Raw genomic sequence first — 27,370 nt, 5'->3', positions numbered from 1 at the left:
AGGAAACTGGATAAGTTAGATCCTGAAATAGGCTTCACTGGGAGAACAGCCTTCTTGACACATGTGGGGTATCTCAGCAATGAAAGGGGACATGAGCCATTCTAGAAACCGTTGCATTTTTATTAATTTTTTAAAAAACAAATATAACAGTTTCTTTTCTTTCATAAAAAGCAGTTTAAAACATGTAAATATTCACAACACTATTAGTTCATGAAAATACAAAGAGAGAAAACATTAATGAAATTTTAAACATAAGAGAAACAAATGAATGCAGACTATGCATGTGCCTGCCCCAGCAGCTGCTCCCTGAGGGCTTCAGTTCTATAATGCACACTGTAAAATCTCCTCTAGATAGTTCATGTCCAAAGGAGGTATTTTGGCAACTTCAAAGAAGTTCCTGCAAAAGGAAACGCGGTCTGCTTAGAGGAAAATAAGCCAAAGCAAAAGAGGTTCCACAGAGGAAATGGCACATCAGAGCCCTTGGTTTCCTATCTGGCTTTAACTATAGAGTAGAGAAAGTTTCTGAATCCTCTTTTTTTTAAGTGAGATTTTTCTAGGCCCACTGTTTGAAAGATTTTCATGAATGAGCATAAACTCTAAGTGGAGTTTGGTACTTACTCTTCAGAATACTTCGCATATACATTCTTGAGGCAACAATTGGGTTGGAAAGCCACCAAACTGTTTAGCTTCAGGACCAAGGTGTAAAGTTCCCTAATCTTGTAGTGAGTCTGCTGTTCCAGTAAAGGAATCTGAAAAGAGAAGAATGACCAGCAACTTATATTATTGAAAATATATCCTTGCCTCCAACTATGCTACTCAAGTCCAAGCATCCCAGGGGAGATACTCAAAACATTTCAAAGACGAATGCAGTACAGATACTAATAATTATAGGGTAGCACCTAAAAGATTAGTTTCAAGTTTCAAACACAAACTTTTAAGATGATTATGTCCAAGTATTATCATTTATATGTTAGCCCTAGCTATAGGTGTTCATGTATGCTAAAATCCACTAAAGACCTGAGGAATAGGACTAGTTTTAGAATTTTACCCCAAATACACCGTACTCTTTCCTTTAGTACCTTCACATCTTTTCAGTTACTACTTTGCCCACATCTTAGAGAAATGACAAAGACAATCCAAGATTTGAAAGTAGACTTCAACAAAGACATAAATACTGAAGAAGACCCAAGCTGAAATGAAGATGGAATTGAAAAAACTCAATAAATCCACTAGAAAATTCAAAGGGAAAGCCTTAGAAATACAATGAATAAAGCAGAAAATAAAATATCAGACTTTAAGATAAAGTAGAACATATAGACCAAATAAACAAGGAGTATGAAAAAATACTTTGAACACAGGAAAGGAAGAGACAGAAAATGTGAAACAACATGAAAAATAAGACCTTTGAATTACAGGCATAATAAAGGAGAAGAATCCCAAGTCAATGGCATAGGCCAGCTCTTCAGCAAGATCACAGAAGAAAACACTCCCCAAATAAGGAAATCCATTCTCATATAGATATAAGAAACACACATAACAACAAATAGACAACATCAGAAAAGAAAGTCCTTACAGTTATCATAGCTAAAATACTAAGTATAAAGTACAAAGAATGAATATTAAAAGCTGCAAGGAAAACAAAAACTAAAGTCACATATAAAGGAAAACCCATGAGAGTAACAGCTGACTTCTCAGTGAAAATTTGAAAACAAGAAGAGCCTGGAGTAATACATTGCAATTCCTGAAAGACCATGACCAACCTTGATTAATACACCCAGAAAAAACATCTGCTATAGTTTAAGGAGATTGATAGATTTTCCAAGATATAAGTGTCTTAAATTTTTTTCAACAAACAAAATCTAAAGAAAACCTAGGAAGCAATGCTTTGGGGTGAAGAGAATAATGAGCATAGCCAAGAAACCAAGGAAACAAATAGAAAGGAATAAATAATAAGAAAGATACAAAGTAGCACTTAGAATACAAACAACAATGCCAAAATCAACGACACAATAATCACAATTAACTCATACACATTTCAAAAATAACTTTAAGTATTAATGGCTTCAATTTTCCAATTAAAAGAAACTGGCTTGCTGAACAGAAAAAGAAACTCCACCCATCTGTTGTTTTCAAGAAACACATTTTATATCGAAAGGCAGTCACCACCTTAAAGTAAAGATCGACAAAAGTACTCTAATCAAGTTGGGCCATAAAGCAAGGAGACATCGCTATCCTAATAGCTGAGAAAACAGTCTCCACACTAAAAGTAATCAGAAGAGATAAAGAGGGACAATTCATTCTAATTAAAGGAATAGTTAACTACAAAGGCATTACTTTCCTAAAAATATATGCACCAAACTCTGGGGTGTACAACTTCATTAAAAAATACTATTGGATGTAAAGACACAGATTAACTTCATCCTAATAATAATATGTACCTTCAATATTACACTTTCTCTAATAGACAAATCATCTGGACAAAAATTAAATAGAAAATAATTGGAAATAAGTGACATCACACATCAAAAACAGTTATCTACAGAATACTCTACCCAAACACAAAAGAATATCCATTCTACTTAGCAGCACACGGAAGCTTCTCTGAAATAGCCCACATCCTGAAACACAACACAAATCTTTAAAACTTCAAAAAGACTGAAATCACTCCTTGTAGCCTATCTGATCACAATGGAATAAAACATAAAATTTCCACAGCTCCAGCAGCTTACCGGAGGTCACAGTGGTCCTAGGGACCCCAGGTAAGACACTGCACACCACCTGCTAAACCTCTTTAAGTGGTCCAAGAACCCTAGACTGCACTCCCAATCCTGGGTTCCATATCCCAGGCTACTACTTTGGAAGACTATCAGTGGCCAAGTAGAATCTAGGAACCCTAGGTAAAGGCACCATCCACCACCTTGACCAAAATCTAACTCCAAATGGATCAAAGATCTAAACATGGAACCTAGAACACTGAAACTTCTAGAAGAAAACATACGTAGTACCTTACATGTTATAGGTGTGTAGGAAAGGATTTCCTAAATAGGACTGCATTTGCCAAAGAATTAAGGCCAACAATTGACAAGTGGTGCTTCAGAAAGCTAAAAAGCTTCTGCACAGCTAAAGAAATAATCACCTGAAAGGAGAGGAAGTCTACAGAATGGGAGAGAATCTTTGCCGGCTATACATCTAACAGAAGATTAATATCCAGAATATATAAAGAAGTCAAAAAACAAATAGTCAAAAACAAATGACTCATTCACAAATTGCACTTAGGACCTGAACAGAAGAGTTCTCAAAAGAAGAAAACATGGGTAAGAAATGCTTCCAAAAATGTTCAGCATCCCTAGTCATTAGGAAAATGCACACAAAACTTTGAGATTCCATCTTATCCAAGACAGAATGCAAAAGATCAACATAAACCTGAAATACTAAAACTGCTAGAAAAAATAAACACAAATAGCACAGGTTCACCTAAGTGTCTGTGTGGTACTTCCTCAATATTTAGGTTTGCTCATCAAGATTGGCTCAGAATTTCTAGATAAAGAGGCCTTAGAAATGGTTGTTTAACAAGGGCATTGTTACCACATTGTCTCTAATTTGATTATATGTTACACATCAGTAAGAATTAAATGTTGTCTACAGTTGCTTTTCTCTACACTATCTTACAAAATTGAGAAAAGTATCAAATATGAATTTTAATTATAGGAAACTTCTACTTCAGATGATAGCACTACAGACATGCCCTGTTACACACACAAACATATCCTTTCACTATTCTGTAGTCTCTGGGTCAGGTTTCTCAAACACTATCCAACAAGATCCTTAAGAGGTCACTTCTGCTAAGGAGACTGCAAGGGACAGGAATGGAATGGGGTAAAGGATAGGAAGTGATCCCGCAATAGCACTTATGATAACCAAAGTGACTTCATATTGGTCTGTTTTGCAATTTTGGATTTTCTGGGAGGCTTTCTTTAAAAACAAAAAGTGTTACAGTATTGTGTCTAAGAAAAACTAATCAATCACTGTAGAAAATCTTGTCCATACATTGTGCAAGTCATCAAGAAGCATAGGAACATAGCAATTTTGTTACAAGAACTTCCAACAGTCCTAATTTCCATCTCCACCCATCATGAATATCTACCCCAAGTAGTTTTGGGGTGTGTGCACATTCATGCACATGTGTGTATGTATGTATGTACCTGTACATGTACATGCACAGGCCAGAGGAAAATGTCTGGTTGTCTTGTGCTACCACTGTCTACCTTAGTCTTTGAGACAGAGTTTCTCACTGAACCTAGAGTCAGGTTGGCAGCCAGCAAGTTCCCAATGATTCTCTTGTATTGATAGCTCTGACCTCTCCCAGCCAGTCCACAGACTAGCGGTACAATCAAAAATGTCTATGCGTAGCTTTTTACATGAGTACTGGGGATTTGAACTTAGAACATCATGCTCTTAGCAACTGAGCAACCCCATCCCCATCCATTTACACAATTGTCGAGATTCCGCATATAGAGGGCCAAGGCAAGGCAGGCTGCAGCTAGCTTTGATGGCTTCTCTTTGATAAATTCGTATTCTGGTAGGGTTATCTCACAGATGAAGCGGGACAAAGTTAGTGTCTTCATGCTAGCATGGGCACACTAAAGGAAATAAGAAGATGGGTTAACAATCAATTCAGAAAAACAGTATCAGGCAGAAGAATCCCTTTCAAGCTATCTCATCCCTAATCCATATGGTTCTCTGCTTAAACAAAGTACTTCTTCTGCTTTCATGACCCCTTTTTTACAGACTCCTGCCTGTAAGCCCCTTGAGGCATGCAAGTAGCCAGGTCCCTCCCTTGAGGACCTCCAACTGCCAGGTCCTAACCCACAGAACACTCTTAATTGCCCTAATAGCCAGTCTCAGCCCCCGCACTATGAAGTAAAAAACCCAAGCTCTGTACTTGAAAACCCACCAATACCCACCCTGGAAAACTTCCCCTGACCAAGAAACGTTATATAAACCCTACCTTCTGCTCCATTTGCTGCTGCTTCTCACCTGAGTAGAGGCGGCCACCCTCTTGGGTTTTTCCCTCCCAATAAATCTCTTGTGTGAGGTTTGTTGTATGGTGTGACTTTGCAGTATTCCTTGGCTCCAGACTGCCAGGATACCTTTTCCTTCAAAACTGTAACACTTTGAGGAAAACCTTCCCCCACTAGAGCAGAGCTCTCACTGAGGAAGCCTTTCCCCTCAGAGCTCTAACACTTCTACTGCCTACAAAAGTGCAGGCACTCTGAGAGAAGATTATGATACTGGCATGGAGAATGGCTATCTTTAGGTCACCAAAGACCTAAAGTCATTCTAACTCACCATGCGTGTACCCTTTGACTCTTCACTGGAGTAATCATCCTTGGAAGGGTCAAAGTCTCCCAACTGTGAGCTGCACATAGTCATAGTCCTACTCTAGGAGATGCTTCATGTTCCAAAACATTCCCTTCTTTCTTTCTTTTTTTTTTTCCGAGACAGGGTTTCTCTGTAGCTTTTTGGTTCCTGTCCTGGAACTAGCTCTTGTAGACCAGGCTGGCCTCGAACTCACAGAGATCCGCCTGCCTCTGCCTCCTGAGTGCTGGGATTAAAGGCGTGCGCCACCACCGCCCGGCCATTCCCTTCTTTCTTATGTTCAACAATTTAACTTAAAACACACATAAAACATATACAAAACAATTGTAGGGAACAATGAATGATTAAAAGGTGATTTCCAGCATAATCATAACTAAGAAAAAGAATATTTGACATTTCCCCAAAGCATATGCATCTTCTCCTGATCAAAGAATATTTTTACCTCATCCCTACATTGCTCTTATCCCAAAATCTTAAAGGTAATCCACAGAAATTTATAACTTGTCCCACCTCAGGTATCTAATAAACAACCTTTCACCAAGAAGTCTGTCAGCTACTCTGGATAAAAGATTAATCTAGAAGTTAAAATAACTAAGCTTTGTTCCTCCACCCCAGTCCTGTTACCGTAGTATATCTACGCAGAAAATGATATGCAGTGGGAATATTGATGTCAAAGTTGAGAGTTTTTAGGATCTTCATTTCCAAGGAAGTCATATCACGCGGTTCATAAGGATCTTCACAAATATAAAGGAACTCTCGCAGAGGAGGTGGATAGGATTCCTGTGAATAAAAAGGAAACACGATCATCCATGTAGACATCTGTTTCATCTCTGCTTATGATAAAAGGATGGTGGGGAGGAAAGTGAAAGAAGGAGAAGTAGGAGTCAGCCACATTTCCAGACAGAGACTTTCAGGGCAGATCTGAGAGTCAGTGTTAGTTTATTTGAATTTCTCAACAGAAAGAAAAAACAAAATAGAAAAAGAATAGTTGCTTGTCCCTAAACTGTATCAACATCAGGCAGATGAAGGGTCTAAATGTTTTGATCTCTTACAATGCAAAAAGCAGCCTAACATGACACAACTTCTGAGATCAGGATGGGTGGGAATCTGGAATGAGAATAGAGATATCTAAACCTTGCTATGGGAAAGGAACAGAAGGAAGTCAAAGAAAAATGAGCTAGAGCTAGAGAAAATATTCATAGTAGGATGGAGAAGAGCTGAGAGTTCGAAATGCTGTGCTTGGAATATTTCACGCCATCTCTGGAGGAATACCTCCCGTCCTCTGTTCTCTGAAGGTTGAACAATGGTTTGGGAAATCATGAGTATATAGAAAGACCCTTCAAAGCTTTTACTTAACCTAGAGCTCACTGTCCACTCCAGACATACTATCCTCTTTACCTCCTTACTGTCCTTCCCTCCTGTTTTTCTCCCATTCCCTCTATTCCTCCTCCACTTATGACTTCATCAGGTTCGCATATTCCCATGTCACTTGTCCCTTTTATCCACAACAATCTCATTCCCACATCTCCCTTAAAAACTCCTTCAGGTCACCTGTATTGTGATATTCCCCACTCTAGTTCCCTCCTCCCATGGTCAATTTTTACATTCCTGATTTTTGCAGTTACTCCAGGATATACTCACAGTTGAAGATTTGGAGCTGAAACTCACAAATCAGAGAATATGTGGCATTTATCTCTCTTGGTGTGGGTTACCTCACTCAGTTTACTATTTTCTAATCCCATCTATTTACCTTCAAATTTCACAATTTCATTTTTTCAATACAGCTGAATAGTATTCCATTGTGTATACATGCTATATTTTCAATACTTATTCATCTATTGAAAGACTTTTGGTTGCTTCCATTTCTTAACTATTGTGAATAGAGACACAATATATGTTGCGGAACACATTATTTGTGAAGTAGGAATGTAAATTTCTTTGGATATATGCCAAGGAGCATTATAGATGGGTCGTATGGTTCATTTATTTTTAGCGATTTGAGGATTGTCCCAGCTTAATTCTAGAATGGTTGTACTAGTTTGCCTTCTCATTAACAGTGAACTGGGGTTCCCCTTTCCCACATCCTCACTAGTATTTATTGTTAGTTGTTTTGTAATGCTCCCCTGACAGCCACAGACTATCTAGCAAATCTCCCAGAACCACCTTTCATGAAGCTGTTGGCCAGGGTAATCCAGGAAACTCCCAAGTCAACACAAGCTACTTCTGTTAAGCTTGGCCACCTCCCAGAGACTGAAATAACGTCCCTGTTGCTGAAGACACCACATACCTTGGACAAAGACTTGAAGGAAGGATTCAAGCTGGGCCTGAACTGAAAGCTTTCTTCCCCATGTCTAGCTTTCCTGGTACTAAAAAGTGTCATGAAAACTGCCAAAGGAGGGAAGCACCCAACAGTCTACCCAGCTAGGATTTCTGTAAACCAAAACAACAACCAGCATGGCACGAGATCCCTAAAAGTACAATAGTGACAGTCCTATCTTCATGGTAAGCAACAGCTGTCTAATTAGACTTAAGGCCCTTCAACAGGAAGAACATAATGTCTGCTACTGGAAAGCCAGCCAACTTCCAAGAGCTAGTGAGGTTACTGATCTTAAAGAAGAACCTAAGAACCTATGCTGCTTTACTAGACTGGCATAATTCCTAACTGCACTCTAAAACTTATCCTTATGCCCACAGATCAGTGTAATTATCACCTTTCATCTAAGAAGCTTCTCTTTGCAGCATGTGGACAGCATCAGAGAAAACCATAAATGGTCAAGATGCAGAAATCAAATGATCACAGGGTGCCTACCCCCAGCTGATATATATAGCACAAAGCTGTATATCCTGCACATAAGGTTTGGGGAATATTGTGGGAGGAGGGAAGAAAAGACTGTAAGAGACAGAGGACCAGGAAAGCTGCTGTGAGATGTGTCTCCTAGAAATGACAGGAAATCTGTGTCCATGAAATCTCAACAGTGTGGCTGCCTCAACAAAACCTGAACGATGGCAATGCCAACAGACATGCGAATGTGGAAGGGGAATCTCACAAGCCCCACTCCTACACAAAGAACTACAGGCAATTACTAACTGCTGAGAGAGGGAGAATTCGTCTTTCTCAGAGATGAGCCCAATTGGTTATCCAATACCAAGTGGTCAGCTCTGAAATCACGTACATACAAGCAATATTAAATGGAATTAGCAGGCTGTATTTTTATATTTATGCATATATGCATATCAAGAATAATAATAAAAGGAAAAGAGACCATGAATTTGAAATGAAGTAAAGGGGTTTGGAGGGATTAAGGAAGAAAAGGGAGTGGATAAATAATGTTACAATTGAATTCAATTTTTATAATTGAAAACACTTTCAGGGGGTTGAAAAAAATGGCCCAGTAGTAAAGAGTGCCTACTGCTATTCCAGAAGACCGAGGTTTGGTTCTTAGTATTCACATCAACCAGCTCACAGCTGCCTGTAAACTCAGTTCCCAAGACATACGACACCATTGATTCCATAGATTCCTACCTCACATGTGCAGCCTCCCATACAGACATATACAGATTATTAGGAAATAGAAATAAATCCTTTTTAAAAATCTTTCAATATTTCTAAATGCTGTAAGAGAAAGACACCCTTCTTCCATTGGCCTTAGTCGATGCCTTCTGTTCTGACAACAAGAAGAGGGGTACTTAGGCTTCCAAAGCTTGGTAAAGTAAGCCGCTCCCCTTTGCCTTTCCCCTCAGACCTTACTCTACCTAGGCCCAGGCTTTGAAAATAAGGTACAGGACAGTATCTCTAATGATAATTACTAAGGGGTGCTTACAGCAGGAAAGAAAAAAGATAGGGAGGGAGGGACAGAGAAGGTAGAAAAGGAAGTAGGTAGCTAGGAAAATGGAGGAGAGGGAGCAGATGCACAAAAATGAAAGGGGGGCAAATGACACATCGAAAGAAAAAATAGTTCCAAAGTTTTTGAACCTTTTAACATAAATTGCTACCTCCTAAATGAAAGAATTAGTGAGGTTAACTAGATGTATTATGGTCATGAAGAAAAGGCCAGTTGTCTTTATACTGTTACTTCAAAAATAACTATTTCACCTAAACCATTTTAGACTCACTATAATCTATACCAAACCATTTTACATTTATTGCCTCCTAGACTAGTCTAATAAAACTCTACTTTGTTTTATTAGAGATGCAGATAGATTTCCTTAGACAAGGATATAGCTGGTGGAACAAGAAAAGCTTGGGAAGAGGGTAGAAAATCATAATTGAGCAGGAAGTTTGTAACAGAACTATCTATCAAATTAGGCACCTGTGCCCATAAGGTATCTTTAAAGCCTAAACAAGTGAATCTTGCTGCTCCCAGGGCAAATATACCACCAGAGACAACTAAGAACTTTCCAGAGTTGAGGAAATAGACAAACATTTGGTAAGAAAAGTATCTGCACACATACATACATATATTTATATACACATATAAATAAATTTATAGAGATGCATATGCACAAGTTTACATATATATACTCATTCTTTGTTTAGGATAGATATTTGACAAGTTCCCCTCAGACCTTAAGGATTCAGAGTCACCTCAAATTTGGCTGCAATCATGTAGACAGTGGAACCAAGGAACTGTAGGTTATCCTTCTTGCATTGTGCCTTCATTAGGTAGCAATCCATTAGCTTCACTGCCAAATGCAGGGTCTCATTACTCATCTGAAAGGATGACTGAAGGAACAAATAAGATAGAATTTGCATATTTTCCAAACAAACAGCCATCTCCAGATAGAGCTAGAAACCTTGACTGTCTGGAGCATCAAGGATAGCCCTAGCCAGTTTGTACTCTGCTAGGAATGTGGAAACTACTTCAGAAAGGTACTGAAATATACTGCTGTCTAACCTCTTTAAGGACCTTGCAATTATCCTTCAAACAGATAATAAACCTTACAAGCTAGACAGTGGTTGTGAGTGTCTTGACTCCATATACCCTCTTCCTCCTTGATCTCTAATACAAATACAGGGCTAAAAGTCAAGTTTGTAACAGGTCTATCTTTCTTTCTAGAAGTTCTAGTAAAGAATATATTGTCTTTCTTTTTTAGTTTGTAGAGGCAACTCATAACTTTTGGTCTGTTGCCCCCTTTATCTCCCAAACCTATGAATAACCAGACAAATCTTTCTCATATTATATCACCCAATCTCCCTGTTCCACATTTAAGGATGCCTGAAAATACATTTGGTTCACTCTAATAATCTGAGATCATTGGCCTATCTTAAATTCAGCTGATTAGCAACTTTAACATTTTCACATATTCTAGGCATTCTGACATGGGTATTTTATTTTGCTATTCACAGTATCTAAATGAATGTCTTAAGATAGGTATGGGAAGAGCTCATCTAGGTGAAAAGAAATGGCTACAATCTTAAGTAGCAAATTGAAACCAGATAGTCATAAATAAATAAATGATGACAGAAATGGGAAGCATTATCTAAGGATAATGTCTCTGTGAGAAAAAGGCACAGCCAATGCTTCCCTGCGTACACACCTGTCCCTGCATGCTGGTATTAAATGGTAACAAATAAATACATGGGTAATATATGAATGATAGTCCTATGTGTTTTCACATATATGCATGAGTGCACATGTAGAGGTCAGAGGTCAACCTCAGGTATTGTCCTCAGGTGCCATCTACCTTAGTCTTTCAAACAATCTCTCCATGGGATTTGCAGCTCACTGATTCTGCTAGGCCAGGTAACCAGTGAGCTACAGAGATCTGTCATTCCTCACCCTTTCGGTACTGGGATTACAGACATACTATCGTGCTCAGCCTTTTGTGTGCAGGCTGGGGTTCCACTGGGATGCTCACGTTTGGATTTACTAGCCTTCTATACCAGGAAATGGGGTGCAACAGAAGGTAAAAGCAAGTTCTTTCCTGCTCCATTCCTGCTGGCTCCACCATGAAACCTAGTGCTAAGCCATTTGCAGATAATCTGCTTCTGAGAGAGTTTAATAGGTAGCAGAGCTGATTGCTTTCTTCAGCCTCTTCAAAGTCAGCCATTTATGCAAGGTTTTTAAACAAGAAAGCAAAAGAAAAAAGGTAGAAAAAAGACAAAAATTCTTGGAGCCAACAAGTAAAAATTTAGATTTAAAGGTCTTGCAATATTACAAGATAATTATAGAAATCAGAGCTACACAGAGACTTTTTAATTCAAAAGTAATACAACACACTAGATAAGACTAATATAGACCTAAACGTTTAGATTTTTAAAATTAGAAGCAGAAAGAAGTGAATTGAAACATATTAACTATTTAATCCTATCTTAGGGGAAGTTATTAGACCAGTTATGCTAAAAGGCTAGTTAGCTAAATCAAGATTTTATACTGATGAGAGAATCATAGAGCCTTTAAAAAGAGCACTATATATATATATATATATATATATATATATATATATATATATATGAAAACATTATTTGGATTAAGTGTGTGTGTGTGTGTGTGTGTGTGTGTGTGTGTGTGTGTGTGTAACTGTTTTGAGGTGGGGTTTCGTATAGCCCACACTGACTTCAAACTTGCTGTGAAGCTGAAGATGACATTACTCTCTTGATCTGCTGCCTCCACCTCCCAAATATAGGGACTACAGGCTTGTACCACAACATTCATCGTGGGATCTGCTTGTTTTTAAGAAACACAGGTGTATACATAGTAGCACAGGCCTGTGATCTCAATATTCAGAAAGCTGAGGCAGAAGAATTTAAGGTTTAAGGTTGGATGTGTATTATTGACATAAACAAGAGACAGCAGAACCTTAACCACAAAATATACAGAAAATGGTCTAGAAAGATACACTTCAAATAACATATACTTGTTACCCCTAGAGAATACTGAAACAAAGTAATTGGCCTTAATCCATCCTCTGTATTTGAACAAGTTTAGCTAAAGCAGACTCTCTGTATAGTGAACTACAACCTGTAAATGTTGCAACCCCACCTTGTAACCAAATGACTGAGTATCAGTCAATCAAAGATGCTGAATTTACAGTCAATCAGATGCTGATCTACCAAATACTAGTAGCAGCCATCAGATTTTATATTGTATTTACTTGTCTGTGTCTTATTTTGCATCCACATAATAAATTTCTAGAACTCAGTAACTATGGTTTCTTCAGCTCTACAGATCCAGTAAGTTTTTAGCATGTTTGATTTGAACTGAAAAAAGAGAACAACAGCTTCTCAAGGCAGCAGCTACCAGGCGTACCTGTACTTCCACCAGCCAGTCCACAACAATGGCTCTCATCGTACTGGTGAGCTCCAACTGCCGCTCCATGTATTTCCCAACTATGAACTTGTCCTGGCATTGTTGAAAAAATGTTAATAAACTATTCTTATATTTCAAAATTTTAACAATTAACTCCTTTTCATGATTCTAATGTACTACTTTCAACTGGTATCAGATGTGAGCACATTAGAGTGTTCTTTTCTGAACAAGTTCAAACTATCTTTGGGAAATGGACATATAAGATATTTAAGTGTCTAGCACATTAAGTCAAGGCAGGACCCCCCCCCCCCCCGCATTAAGGCTGAGCATGGCATTCCACCATAGGGAATGGGCTCCAACAGGCTAGTTCATGCACTAGGAATAGTTCCTGGTCCTACTGCCAGGAGCCCCTCAGACAGTCCAAGCTTCACCACCCATGGGAGCCCTTACCTGTTGGGAGGAGTGGATGGGGATGGGTGGGAGGAGAAGTAGGAGGGATAACTGTGGTTGGAATGTAAAATAAAGAAAAAATAAAATAAAATAAAAAGATATTAAGTGTCAGAAGAGATAAAGGGGAACCCACCCTTGGTTGCCAAGGAATATTAAAAGAGTTGCAATACTTCTTTGCAATTCAGTCTAAAACACAATACCATGTCGTGCAGACCAATGCTTTTCAACTTTGATATACATATGTAGGATTCACTCAAATGTCTTGTAAAGCTTCATATTTTAATTTAGAAAACTAAGCTTGGTGTCTACATTTATGTCAAAATTTCCAATGAGAGCCACCAGAGCCAGTCTACCTACCTGCCTGACCCCTCAGCTACCCCAATGGCAATTCTGTGGACTAGGTGGTACCCTATGAGCTCAAACTCAGGCATGAAACACAGAGCTAGTCTATGAGTCACCCTACCTACTGTGCTACCTAGAGATCTCATGGCCCCTGTGAGTACAGCCCCAGGTATAGAACTTCAGTTCAGCCTACATCTTACCCACCACCACCCAAAATGGCATAACATTCTGTGCCCTACCTTCAAGGAGCACCTTCCACTCCCATTGAGATTCCAGTTTCTGCTACCCAAGGACAACATGTAGAACTGGATGAGTGAGCTCTCATAGACTTCTAAAGATCAGCGATAAGAATCTTCTAGCTACAGATGGTCTTCTCCTGGGCTCAGAAGTTGTACCTACTCTACTTTAAATGGGACTGCTTATGACATCTCATTTAAACATCAACAGAGTTGCCCCAATACTGAGTTCCAAACACCACTCAGCTGAACCAAAACCTGATAAATTGTAGTAGCAATAAATACTCACACAACAAAGATAAGAGCCCGTATCTATACCAAGAAAAACCACCAACATTTAATTCCAGATACCTAGGTCACATCACAAAAACACAAAAACAAACAAACAAACAAAAAACCTCACACCGTAATAATAGAAGATGAAAAAAATCGTGACCTTAAAGCTTCATCTCTACTGGCCAGCTTTCCTAGTTCTGGAAAGTGGTGTGCCTATTACCAGGGAAGAAAATTATTCATCAGTCTTACCCAACTGAGAACCTTGCAGGCCATAATAATAACAGCAAGATATTTCGCCTGGCCCCATAGTGGACTGGATGTTATGGAAGTAACCAAACATGCTCTGATTGGTTTTAAGGCCTGCTCCACAAGTCAGAAGCCATACTTGGCAACATTATTTGGGGCCAAAAACCAGGGAATGGACTTACTACTATATCCATAGATTACATACATCTCTCAACCTTCATCAGAGAAGTTTCTTCCTTTAGTAGGAAGCAATTAACTGAAACCCACAACTGGTCAATGTGCCCAAAATAAGACACCGTGGAATACTCAGTCCCAAATGGCTCAGAGATACTTGGTGAAAAGGGGGTAGAAGCCAGGTGGTGGCGGCGCACGCCTTTAATTCCTGCACTTAGGAGGCAGAGGCAGGAAGATCTCTATGTGTTCGAGGACTGCCTGGTCTACAAGGACAGGCTCCAAAAACTACAGAGAAACCCTGTCTCGAGAAAGAAAGAAAGAAAGAAAGAAAGAAAGAAAGAAAGAAAGAAAGAAAGAAAGAAAGAAAGAAAGAAAGAAAGAAAGAAAGAAAGAAAGAAAGAAAGGAAGGAAGGAAGGAAGGAAGGAAGGAAGGAAGGAAGGAAGGAAGGAAGGAAGGAAGGAAGGAAGGAAGGAAGGAAGGAAGGAAGGAAGGAAGGAAGGAAGGAAGGAAGGAAGGAAGGAAGGAAGGAAGGAAGGAAGGAAGGAAGGAAGGAAGGAAGGAAAAGAGGGTAGAAAGACTGTAAGAGTCAGGGATGATTGAAACACTGTTTTCCAGGCTTAATAGCTAGTGGTTTTGGTGGCATGCAGAAGGCCTGCGCAAACTCTACCCAGATAAAATCCCAGCATGGAGGCAGAAAATGGGCATGAAATTCCACCTCGGCTGAGGAACTATTGACAACCTATAGCATCTGGGAGAGGGAATGCCAATTTTCTTAAGAATGTGATTCTTGGTATATCAACTACGCTCCACGAGTGGCCAAGAAATAATATTAGGGCAACACATATGGGGCTTGATGGGCTCAGAAAAAGAAGACACAAAGTTGGTGCTTATGGAGGTAGGGACGGATCTAGGAGGAGCTGGGAAGAGTGTAAATATGATCAAAACGCACTGACTGACTCTGGACTGACAGCGGGGAACCTTGCATAGGACCCAACTAGGCCCTTTGAATGTGGGTGACAGTTGTGTGGCTTAGGCAGTCTGTAGGGCCACACTGGCAGTGGGACCATTTATCCCTAGTGCTTGAACTGGCTTTTTGGAGCCCATTCTCTCTGGGCTCCAAATATAGGAAGGAGGGTCTCGGTTCTGCCTCAAAGTGATGTACCAGACTTTGTTGACTCCCCATGGGAAGCCTTACCCTCTCTGAGGAGTGGATGGATGTGTGGTGGGGAGAAAGTGGGGGGAATGGGAGGAGGTGAGGGGAAACTGAGATTGGTATGTAAAATGAGAAAAGATTGTTTTAAAAAATGCATTATAGCATGCATGGAATTCTGAAATAATAAAAACCTTTAAAACAGAAAAAAGAAATTCTCAAATAGTTAATAAAATATATGAAATTAAAAAAAATCCAGAGAAAGAGAAAGAAGGCATGGAGTTGGTAGGGAGGCAGGAAGGACCTGGGAGTAAATGATGAAGGGAAAACCATGACTAGAATATACTGTATGAAGTATGATTGACATGGTAAAGTAGTCCATGATGCCAGGAACATATAGCAGCCTGGAAGCACAAACAGCCAAGGAGCTATGGTCCCAAAATGCCCTCTACAAGCATTCTTTTGATAATCAAATCTCATCTTTTTTATCTTAGAATACTTATTGTCCCTCAATCTCAGAATAACATACTAAGAATTTGAAAACACCGAGAAATTTGTACTTTTTTTCACTGCATCATAATTCTAAAATGAATCATCATTGCTAAGTGTTCTTTTTTTAAAAAAAAAGTTTATGAGTTGTATAAAGAGCAGAAAATGTAACCAATGGATTTTTTAATGGTATGTATGATTTTTTACAATTAGGAACAATGAAAAGATAGTACAATAACAGGTTCTGATAACAGCCTACAGCAATATCCAATGAAACAAACAACAGGCAGTTTATATCTTGAGGTTGGAGCTATTGTCAGTGGTTAAGAACAATTATTACTCTTGCAGAAGACTCAGGTTCCATTCTCAGCACCTGCGTGATGGTGGCTCACAATCCAATAAATAAGTCTAGCTCCAAGGGATCCAACGCCTGCTTCTGGCTTGGCAGACACTGCACACACATGTTTTGCATGCATGCAAAACAGTTACACCAGCAAAACAAAAATAAAAAATAATTATAAATAATGCACATCTCCCAATTGGATAACAGCCCCTCATGGAATGAAATGTGGAAACTGACCATTAAAGGACAGGAAAGTGTGTTATAACTAGAGAGATCATTCCGAGACTTACATAGAGTATACTGTATCTATCTTAGCCACTGTCTGTGGCCAGTGTCATAGCAGTAACATCATCATACCACACAGCATTAGTATCATGCCCAGTCCTTTCCTTTATGCTTTAGTCTTTAGGATTTTTCTTGACTTCCATCCATCCTATTCCCTTTGCAAGGATGCTTTCCTCCCCCTCAGTTTCACCAGTCAGGTCTTACTAATGTCTTCATTTTTACTTAGCTTCATAAGCCTTAGATACATGAAAATGGGGCTCATTCAACAAACATTTGCTCAGCAACACAATATGCTGGGCCCTATCACAGAGAACAAAAATAAGACAGACTTTTTATTGCTGTCATAGAACCTACAGGGTCTCAGCAAAAACTGACAAAGCAACAGCAAAGTGACATCTGTGTTCTTTTGCATCATGGAGCAAGTTTCCCATAAGAGGAGGCATTTGTGTTAGACACTGAATCTCATCTTAAAATGAATCTCCTAAAGGTTATGCTACCTCACAGTATCATTTCAAGTTAGGAACTGAACCTTTGTGGAACATTCTAGATCCAATTAAAAGTATGAGAAATCCTGGGAAATGTGAAATTTGTTATCAAATGGGTAGAAATATGGGCATCCTGCACACCTTGTCTATGTTTGACTATGGAGTTGGTGCATTACTGTGTAAATGAGCCCTTTATCTGAGGCAGCTGATATGAAATTTGGGGGCTCTGTGTCAGAATCTAACCAAACTGTTGAGTAGTTGTGTTAGAGAAATGGGCAATTGCTGCTTTGCAAAATGTTATACCAGCTTTGGATGAAAAAAATCAACTCTAATTCCTAAAGAAATAAAAATTACAACTTATATTACTTTAAAAAGACTATAATGTATGAAAAATTTATTTTCAAAAAAAGTAGGAAACGGGAAAAAATTCAGATTTCATCTGATACTGCTAAGTTAAGACTCAACTTAAAAAACAACAACAGAGCTATCTCTTGGTTTCTCTGAGGAACAGATGGTTCTGAATTATTTCAACTTAATTTTTATACTTTATGTTAGATGGAAAGCAACACACATTCAGTTGAAACACAATTACTGGTTCTTAATTTTGATCTTTTTCAAGGCTAAAAATATGTAATACAAACTTCTCTCTCTCTCCCTCCACCCCTCTGTATCTCTCTCTCAGTATTGGGTAGCTTTATCAATCTACATTTTACATTGAACATTGTGGCTGGGAGTTTATATTTCAATTTACAGTGAGTTTACTTAGATGCTATCTTCTTCATATGTCAAGAGGTATCTGCATATTAGAAAAGGCATGGACTCAGATAATCAATTCTCTCTAGAGAGAGTTTGAGATATTCATTCACCATCATATAAAGAGTCTGCTCAAACTTCTATTTGGTATATAATCTTGTCATTACCTATTTCATTGAAAAAGAGAAGAAAATTTGGAACTAATGAATATTTAAAGCAGGCTTTCATTTTCAAAGGCGAAGAATACTGCACCAAATTGAAAAGTTGAAACAAGGGGTGTGATTATGACATATAATGTCAGAAGCACAGAAAAACAAGGAAAAACGATCTCTTACAGAACTTACTCAGAGATAAGCTAAGTCTAAGATTTTTATCTTAGACTGTCTGATCAGCAGTTAGATGTTGCAAGGTCATGGTCTTCATGGTAATCAGACATTTGTTTCTATTTCAATTCTACTATGTAATATGGATGACTCTGAGTTGTTTCTCTTAAATTTTTAAAAGGAGATAATAATCTGTACCATCAAGAAATTTTAGAAGAGTTAAGATGATGTGTACAAATTCTTTACTGTAATGATCAACTTACAATAAGCTACCAATAGATGTTATTCACAGATATTGTCATTTTCAACATCATTATCAGCCCCCACTTCAATTTATATTCTGAAGGAAAAGAGAAAAAGAAATCACTGTCCACCTCCAGCAGCCTACAGACCTACCTCTCTCTTCTTCAAGTAAGAGAAGATTTCCTTGATATATACAGAGTTGCATGCGGGATTCCTGTCTTCCCTTTCAATCCTTTCCAATGAGTCACTGTCATCCAGTGTTATTATCTATTAGAAGAAAAGACAATCATTTTGAGCACATGTTCTATGGTTCCATCTATCAGGCATTCAACCATGATTATTTTGGCAGGAGACTAAAAAGGGTCAGAGGGAACTTTCTAGGGGTAGATAGTGAAAATGTTTTGTGCATGTTAATGTATTTGTTTGTATTAATGATTTGTGCATTTTTACTCTATACCAATTTTAGCTTAAAAAATTCTCTCCTTCATCCCTGCCTACAAGATGTGCTGGAGTAAAGATGGCACAGAAATTGTGGGAGTGACTAACCAGTGACTGGTTCAGCCTGAGACCCATGCCATGAGAGGGAACCCACCCCTGATACTGCCCTGAGTGCCAGGACCAAGAGGCTGGGTGGCCTCTAGAATCAAACATGACTAGAAAAAATGTCAATGTAATGACGCCTAACTATATTCTGCTATACTCGTAGATTGGTGCCTAGCCCAGTTGTCATCAGAGAGGCTTCACCCAGCAACTAATGGAAACAGAAGCAGAGATTCACAGCCAAACACTAGGCAGAGCTGGGGGGAAATCCTGCAGAAGAGTGGAGGAAGGATTATGGGAGCCAGAGGGATCAAGGACATCACAAGAGAACCCACAGAATCAACTAACCTGGGCTCACAGAGACTGAACCAACAACCAGGGAGCCTGTGTGGGTCTGACCTAGGCCCTCTGCACATGTTACAGTTGTGTACCTTGGTCTTCTTGTGGGACTCCTAACAGTGGAAGCAGGGGCTGTCTCTGACTCTTTTGCCTGCTTTTGGGACCCTTCCTTTCTACTGTGTTGCCTTGTTCAGCCTCAACAGGAGACAAGGTGCCTAGTTGACATGCAACATGATATAACATGTCTGGTTGATATTCTTGGGAGGCCTGACATTTTCTGAATAGAAACTGAGGAGGAGTGGATGAGGGGGCATAGGGAGGGTGGGGGCAGAAACTGGGAGGAAAGAAGGGAGAGGAGACAGCAGTTAGGGTAGAAATAATAATAATAATAAATAATTTTTAAAAAGAAGAAGAAATTAGCTAAAGGACATTAGGAAAGAGTTAAAAGAAAGCTTAGTTCATACATACTCATTTTGCTTCACTGTCTTCTACCATTGTTCCCCAAGTTTCAAGTGTTTTGGACTATTAAAGATCATGTCTTAGCCCTACAATCTGCATACTGTCCAGCAATCAATATTTGCCTAGTATATGCCTGTTCTATTTACATATGGCTTTGAGTCTCTCTTTTATTTATTTTATATCTGGGTGTTTTGCCTGAATGCTGTGTATGTGCACCATGTACATGCAGTGTCTGTGGAGGCCAGAAGGCATTAGATCTCCCTGGAAGATCTAATTCAGTTGAAGAAGCCATGTAGGTGCTGGGAACCAAACTTGAGTCCTCTACAGAAGCAGCAAGTATTCTTAACTATTGAACCAACTCTCTAGCCCCAATGCAAGCCTCTCTTATGACAGTTTTACTTTGTTATTTCTGCTATGTCAACTGCTTTCTAACATCTCATGTTATGCCCCAATACTTTGATCTGCTCTGCCTCATCTTAGTAGCTTTTTTCCTGCATCTAAACCTTTATCTAAGTTGCTTTGCTTCTAAATAGGGGATGTTTCTCCATCAACTTTCTTTCTTATAATTTATAACTTAAATATTTCCCTCCTTGGGATATATATTTCAATATTCTTGGTCTTAATAAGCATAAATACTTTCTTACTGATAAGCTTCATAACTATAAAATTGGAAATTAAAGATATTCTACAATATCAATTTGATATAAGAGGAGAATTTCAAAGCGCCCAGTAATTTTTCCCATTTCGTGAGAAACCTCAGGGTATGAAAGATGAGAAATAGATTATGTATTACCTCTCATTAAATAAAATCAGAAGGTAATCAAAGAAATATCATCTCTCACTGAGTGGAGGCTCCTTTCCCAACACAGTACAACACTGCTTAGCTGCTTAAGCAGCACATAAAAAGAAGACTTTTGAGGTATTTGAATGATGGCTCAGTGGTTAAAAGCACCCACTGCTCTTGCAAAGAACCCGAGTTCAGTTCCCAGCACCCATTCTTGGCAGCTCACAACTGACTATAACTCCAACTCGAGGTGTTTTCAATGCTTCTGGCTTATACAGGCAAGTGAGCTCACATGCATAGACAGGCAGACAGACACATACACACACATACACTTTATTAGAATATTTCTTAAATAATCCCTTTGGGGGTTAGGGCTGTGAACTTATGCTTTGCCCTAGTTTCAATATCCAACACCAGCCGGGCGGTGGTGGCGCACGCCTTTAATCCCAGCACTCAGGAGGCAGAGACAGGCGGATCTCTGTGAGTTCGGGGCCAGCCTGGTCTACAAGAGCTAGTTCTAGGACAGGAACCAAAAAGCTACAGAGAAACCCTGTCTCGAAAAATCAAAAAAAAAATATCCAACACCAAATAAAAAACTATCTTTCAAAAAGATAGTTTTTCTCAAATTATATAAGGCACCTTACCTAAATTAGATAAAATACCGTATCTAATTTAAGGAAATAGAGAAGTAAATACCTCAGGAAGTCTTATGCCCTGAGTTGACTGAGAGTCATATGAGTCAGAGTCATATGGACTAGAACTCATGAGAGGACCGAAGTTTTCTACACAGGGCATGGCAGCACTGGAATTGTCTGGTTTGGATGCTAAAGCATTGCTGGACACATTAGGGTTAGTCTCAGGTGGAAAGATAAGGAATGATTTGGAAAAATCCTCGCCGTCAATAACAGTAGTGTCTTCCAAAGGTGGTAGACCTGAGAAGGACAATTGGTCTGCAGCAGTGAGTCCCTCATTCAATGCTAGTGTCACTGTGGACTCCTCAACAGTTAGTGTCTTTCTGGTTACATCATCCTTCTCAATGTCAGCCTTATGATCAAAGGTCAAAGACTCCTTGCAGCTTGCCTTCTCAGGGCTGGGATTCTCTTTCAAGGCCAATGCTTCCTTCAGGCTAGCCTCTGTTTTAGTGCTAGGGTTCTCCTGCAAGACCAAGGGCTCCTCCAGAGTAGATTCTTTCGCAGTAGGTTTCTCCACCAATTCCAATACTTCATTCAAGAGATCCTCTACATTACTGAGTTGTTTCTCCTGAGAGGTCAAGGTTATCTTCTCTACACTGGGATTCTTCACAACGACTAGTAGCTCCTTCAGAACAGTCACCAACTCAGCTCTGGGCTTCTCCTGTGAAGCTATGAGCTCTTTTAGAGTTTCCTCCTCAATGCTGGTTGTCTCCTGCAAGGTCAAGAACTTTTTGGACTGAGTTTCTGTGTCAGTGGTGTGTATCTTGATGGCAGCCTCTTTAATAGAATTACCTTGTGTAATCGTTGACTCCATACAGACAGCCATCTTCTCTGGAATGTTTAAAGGTTCCTCCGAGGCCTCTTCCTTAGTGTTGGAGTAGTTTTGAAAGCACGGTGGCTGATGACTAAGAGACTCGTTATTGTCACCACTGCTGCTCTCATCCAACACTTTTCTTAAGACAAACTCCTGCTCTAGAGCAGCAGCCTTCTCTTGGCTCGATTCCACAGAGGAAGGGTATCTGTCCTTACAAAAGAGCTTTCTTAAAAACAACTCTTCATCGGAAACATTGTCCTGGGAGGCAGGCAGGTTTGTGTGTGTGCCATTTTTTCTATCAGTCTTTTCTTGAAAGTCCAAAGACTTCTGGAATTTCAATGTATCTTCATCAGCAGAACTATAAGGAGAAAATAGCTCTGGAGAGAAGAGTTCCTTGTCATCATTTAAAGTCACTGATTCATTACTATATGCCCCTTCTTGACTGGTGGTCTTCTCCTCTGAGACAGATGGCATTGCAGGGGGTGGTTTCTGAGGAATGGAATATTTTTCATGCGATGAAGATGGATTCTGTTGGAACCTAGTTATGGTTTCATTCCTAAGTGATCCAGGCTTTTTAGAGAGAAAGTTCCTAGTTTCATCAATTTTTTCCAGCCATTCTGACTGTGCTGGCCAGAGGGGGATTATATGAGTAGCACACTTTTTTTTCGGTAAAGCTGTATTTCCTTTCTTAAAGGGCGGTGGCTCCTTTCTTAGTGACCCTGCTCTTGAAATGTCTGTCAATAGTACTCGTGGGTTTAGAAAATGGAACACTGTCCCTTGAGTAAAAGTCTGCTGCATCTCTGAAGTTAAAGGCTTCAGAGTGGAGGCTGGTTCCTTAAAAGCTGATGCTAACTGAACATGTGACTTCTCCTTAATATGCCGCTTTTGTGGACCATAGAGCTTCTTCGACTTGGACAATACCTCAGGACTACTGTGCCTCTTTTGCAATGCAGATGGCCCCTGGAAAGGGGGTTCTTTCTTAGTGGTAGACGTCTTGAAGGACAGTGGCTCACTTGTGACTGGCTCTTGTACTACAGGGCTATTGAACAAACATCTCCTTTTACTGAGACACTGCTTCTTCTTTAAAGGTGAAGGCTTCTTCAAGTAAGTGGCCTCTTCCATGCTCCGGCACTTCTTCAAAGCTGGAGCTACATGAATATGCTGCACCTCTTCCTCAGTGGTAGGCTTTGGCACAGCCAAGGACTGTTCCACAGCCGATACCTTCACGTGAGCAGTGCACTTGCCTGGCAATACAGACGGCCCCTGGAAATGCGAATCTTTCTTGGTGTTGGAGTTCTTATAGGACAATGGCTCATGTTCACGGGTGCCTTTCCCCTGAGTGTCACGGTTATTTTTAAAAGAGGATAGCTTTTTTGTGTGGGTTGCTTCTTTGGTACTATGTTTCCTCTTAGAAGTAACTGGCTCTGCTAAAGCGTCATCTTTATTATTTGTATTCTCTTGCAACACCCGTGGCTTCTTCAAGATGCTTGCCTCCCCTTGAACGTTCCATTTCTCTTGCAGTAAAGATGGCTCCTGTAACAAAGACTTCATTTCAGTGGTAGGATTCTTTTTCTTAAAAAATGGCTTTCCAATTACTGACTTCTCTCTAGTAGCTGGCACCTTTAATCCTAATGATTTCTTCCTGACTAAACTCTTCCCCTGAACAGTATACTTCTCTTCTTGTATAATATATTTATTCTTTAAAGGCAATGGACTCAAGGTGACAGTCAACTTCCTGATGAAAGGCATCTTTAAATCAATCATCTATGAAAATAAATAGGAGAATTTTAGTCTTTCCTAAACAATACCTTCTGGTGAAGATGCATTTCTGAAAATACTTATCACAAAAAAATATCTGATTCCCTAAGGATACTACCTTCTCAGTGATGTCTGCTTCTTCTGGCTTCTTCTTCCTTTTAGAAGTCATCATGGGCTCTGCATCAAACTCATTGTAGTCTTCACTCTCCTCCAGCAAGATTAGTGGCTTCTCCACTAGAAATGTCTTCTGATGGCATGCACGGCTCTGTAATGTCTTCTTCAAAAGTCTTGTCTCCTTCGTAGCAGGTTCCTTATTTAAAACTAATGTCTTTTGAAAGACAGATGGTTCCTTAGTAGTTAGTGTTTTAGACTTGTTGGGTATATCCAGAATAAACTGTTTCCCCACATTTGACAGTGAGGTGACAAGTCCAACCTTGGAACTGTAAAGGAAACAAAGTGTGGGTAAGAAGAATGCAACTCCTAAATCCTCACACATCATTCCATTCTGCTGCCCCATTAACTAAAGAAAGACAAAGACATTCAACCCCAAGATAGCACAGAGGATAACAAAAAGATGCACACCATACGAAATCAAGTCAGTAGCACACCATATATTTTCTATGCCTACACTCCTACACTTTTCTACTTTTCCCATAAGATCCATGTCATATTTTCTCACATATGATTTACTATCATTATTCATGTACAAAGTTTCTATTATAATACTTATTGGATGAGTTACCTGCACACACATTGATCACTCTCACTAGAAACAGTTATTTCTCTTTGTCTGTCAGCACCATGCCTTTGACAAAATGCAGGTTGAAATTATTTTTGTTTGAAGGCTAATGAGAGATGAAAGCTTGTAATTAACATTGATGATATCTAACAACATTCTCTGTGCCAAGGAGTATTCAGAAGATGTTTTCTCAAAGAAGGGAATAGTAAGATCAAAACAGAAACATGTCACGGATGTCAGATCTAAAGCTCTGCTTTGAATAGGGCTTCATGATTAATGACAGTGATTAACTCAGCATAATCAAGTCATTCAAAGAATACAAGTAAAAATAAGAACTAAAGGGAGGTAAAACCACCATCCTGAACACCAGATATAAATGCCTCCAAAGATTACATATCATACAATTCAATTCACATGAAACAGGATTCTAGGGTGTAGGGCAGTGATTCTCAACTCAACAATCATTTGACAGGGGGCACCTAAGACCATCAGAAAACACAGATATTTACATTATTATTCATAACAGTAACAAAATTACAGTTATAGAGTAGCAACAAAACAATTGCATGGTTAGGGGTGCCCACAACATGAGGAACTGTATTAAATTGTCACGGCATTAGGAAGGCTGCAAACCACCGGTGTAGGAAGAGTTAGAAAGTAAACTCCTAGATATTGTTTGTCTTGAAGGTGTTGACACCTTTTAAAGTTACAAAGAGGTAATAGCTCTAGAATCATTTTTTAAACAACTGTATTATAAAAGATAACAATTAATTAAAAGGAAATATCTTATAAGATTCTGTTTGACAAAACAGGTTTTCATGCTGGGAAGTGGTGGCACATGCCTTTTAATCCCAGCACTCGGGAGGCAGAGGTAGGTGGATCTCTGTGGGTTCAAGGCCAGCCTGGCCTACAGAGTGAGTTCCAGGACAGTTAGGGCTGTTAAACAGAGAAACCTGTCTCAAAAAAACAAAATAAAACAAAAACAGGCTTTCCTGATGAGGACATTTAGAAGTTATCTCCAGGTCTTCAGATAATCTAGGTACAATAAGAACATACATTGTCAGGAGCTAGTTTGTCAAGATTCAAATCCTGTATCCTCATTTAGAACCTAGGTAATCTTGGGCAAATTAATTCAGTGTTTTAGGTTTCCTACCTATAATATGAAGATAAAAGTAATATCTCTTTAATAAGCTTGTTGTGAAGATTTGACAAAATAGTATGCTAATGACACTTAGAGGAATGTTAAGAACAGCTCAAAAGAATTACATAACAGATCACTGGAATTATATAATTTAGATAAAATGAATAAATTTGTAGAAAGTTATAAACTATCAAAGTTCATTAAAGAAGAAAATAAAAACTTAATTAGACTTCTATCACGTAAAGGAATTGAATTAGCAACTAAATAAACTAACCACAAAAAAAGAGTTCAGGCTCAGATGGCTTCCCTGGTGAATTCTAAAAAAAAAACTTAAAGAGAGATGAAAACCAGTTCCTCATAAACTCTCTTAAAAAATAAGAAAGGTGGAAACAAGTTTCCAACTCACACTTTAAGGGCAGAGGTATTATGACACCCAAAGAACAATAGTATTGCAGGACAAGAAAACTATAAACTATTACCTTTTATGGCTATAGATGTAAAAATCCCCAACAAAATACTAGAATAATAAATACAAAAATGCATTTTAAAGGATGATCCATCATAATCAAGTAGATACCCTAGTAGTGCAAAGTTATTTTAACATCCAAAATTCAAATATACTGTACTACTAGTACAAAAACAATGATATTATTATCAATAGACCCATAAAAATCATTTGACAAAACTCAACACTTTTTCATAATAAAAACCATTCCGCAAACTGTAAATAGAAATGAGATTCTTGAGCTGGCAAGATGGCTAAGCAGGTAAAGGTGCTTGCTTCTCAGCCTGATGACCTGAGTTCGATCCCTGGGATGAGTATATACACACATACATACATACTTGTGCAAATGTGAAAAAAATTAAAGGAAAGAGCAAACACTAATTGGAATCAAAAGGTTTTTGTGTACAATTGTTTGTGTGTGTTTATGTGTGTGTTTATCTAGACAAACATAGGGAAAGATAGACTGACCAATAGTCACAGACTGAGAGAAGACATATGGACAGATGGATGGACCAATGATTATATGGATAGATAGATAGATAACAGAAAGACAAATAAAAAGATCATGATTCTAGATGGTTGGGAAGATGGGATTCATAAGGACTTTGATAGGAGAGAAAGGCTACAAAAGATGCAGATATGGTGCACTTATGCATTAAATTCTCAAAAATACATTTAAAAGAGGAAATGAGATTCTTGAACCTGATAAAAGACAAATATAAACTCTAAAGTTATCATATTTAATAGTGACAGAATAATGACTTCCCCCTAACATTGGTCACAATGGCAATATTGACCAACTCTTATTTTACCAGTATCCTAGCTAAGACAATTATATATCAAATTAAATAAAGATATCCCTATTAGAAACAAATTATCAAAATTATTAACACAAAAGTGATAACTAATAGATAAGTTAAGCGAGATTTCAGGACAATACATAAAGATTAGAGAACTTATCATTCCAGATATGAAGATCTATTGTACAGCTACAGTGCTACAAATAATATGGTACTGGCACAAAAAGTGACATGTAGATCAGTGGAACAAAACAGAAAACCCAAACATGAGTACATGCTATTAGAGTCATTTGGTATTAGACAAAAAGGCCAAAATTATACATTGCATCTTCAAGAAAATGGCTCGGGAAAAACTGGATGCCCACATGAAGAAA

The 27,370-nt window shown here is 38.8% G+C and overlaps 1 protein-coding gene across 1 annotated transcript in view; it reads right to left on the bottom strand.

Annotated features, from left to right (window-relative positions):
- Positions 1 to 321: 321 nt before the first annotated feature.
- Ccnb3 (cyclin B3) overlaps positions 322 to 27,370 on the bottom strand; it is a 45,321-nt gene continuing 18,272 nt past the window's right edge. The window contains exons 4-12 of the mRNA XM_041646159.1: positions 23,930 to 24,251; positions 21,244 to 23,817; positions 18,579 to 18,692; positions 12,630 to 12,722; positions 9,965 to 10,102; positions 6,004 to 6,159; positions 4,491 to 4,640; positions 619 to 749; positions 322 to 397 (exon numbers count right to left, since the gene is read on the bottom strand). Coding sequence (XP_041502093.1) covers positions 322 to 397; positions 619 to 749; positions 4,491 to 4,640; positions 6,004 to 6,159; positions 9,965 to 10,102; positions 12,630 to 12,722; positions 18,579 to 18,692; positions 21,244 to 23,817; positions 23,930 to 24,251 — 3,754 coding nt within the window. The remainder of the gene's footprint in view (positions 398 to 618; positions 750 to 4,490; positions 4,641 to 6,003; positions 6,160 to 9,964; positions 10,103 to 12,629; positions 12,723 to 18,578; positions 18,693 to 21,243; positions 23,818 to 23,929; positions 24,252 to 27,370) is intronic.

This window comes from Microtus oregoni, unplaced genomic scaffold (assembly GCF_018167655.1).
Source record: "Microtus oregoni isolate MIOR12 unplaced genomic scaffold, Mior012 000121F_001, whole genome shotgun sequence".
Taxonomy (NCBI): Eukaryota; Metazoa; Chordata; class Mammalia; order Rodentia; family Cricetidae; genus Microtus; species Microtus oregoni.
Note: the sequence above shows the minus strand (reverse complement) of the source record. Positions and strands in the feature narration are given on the sequence as shown.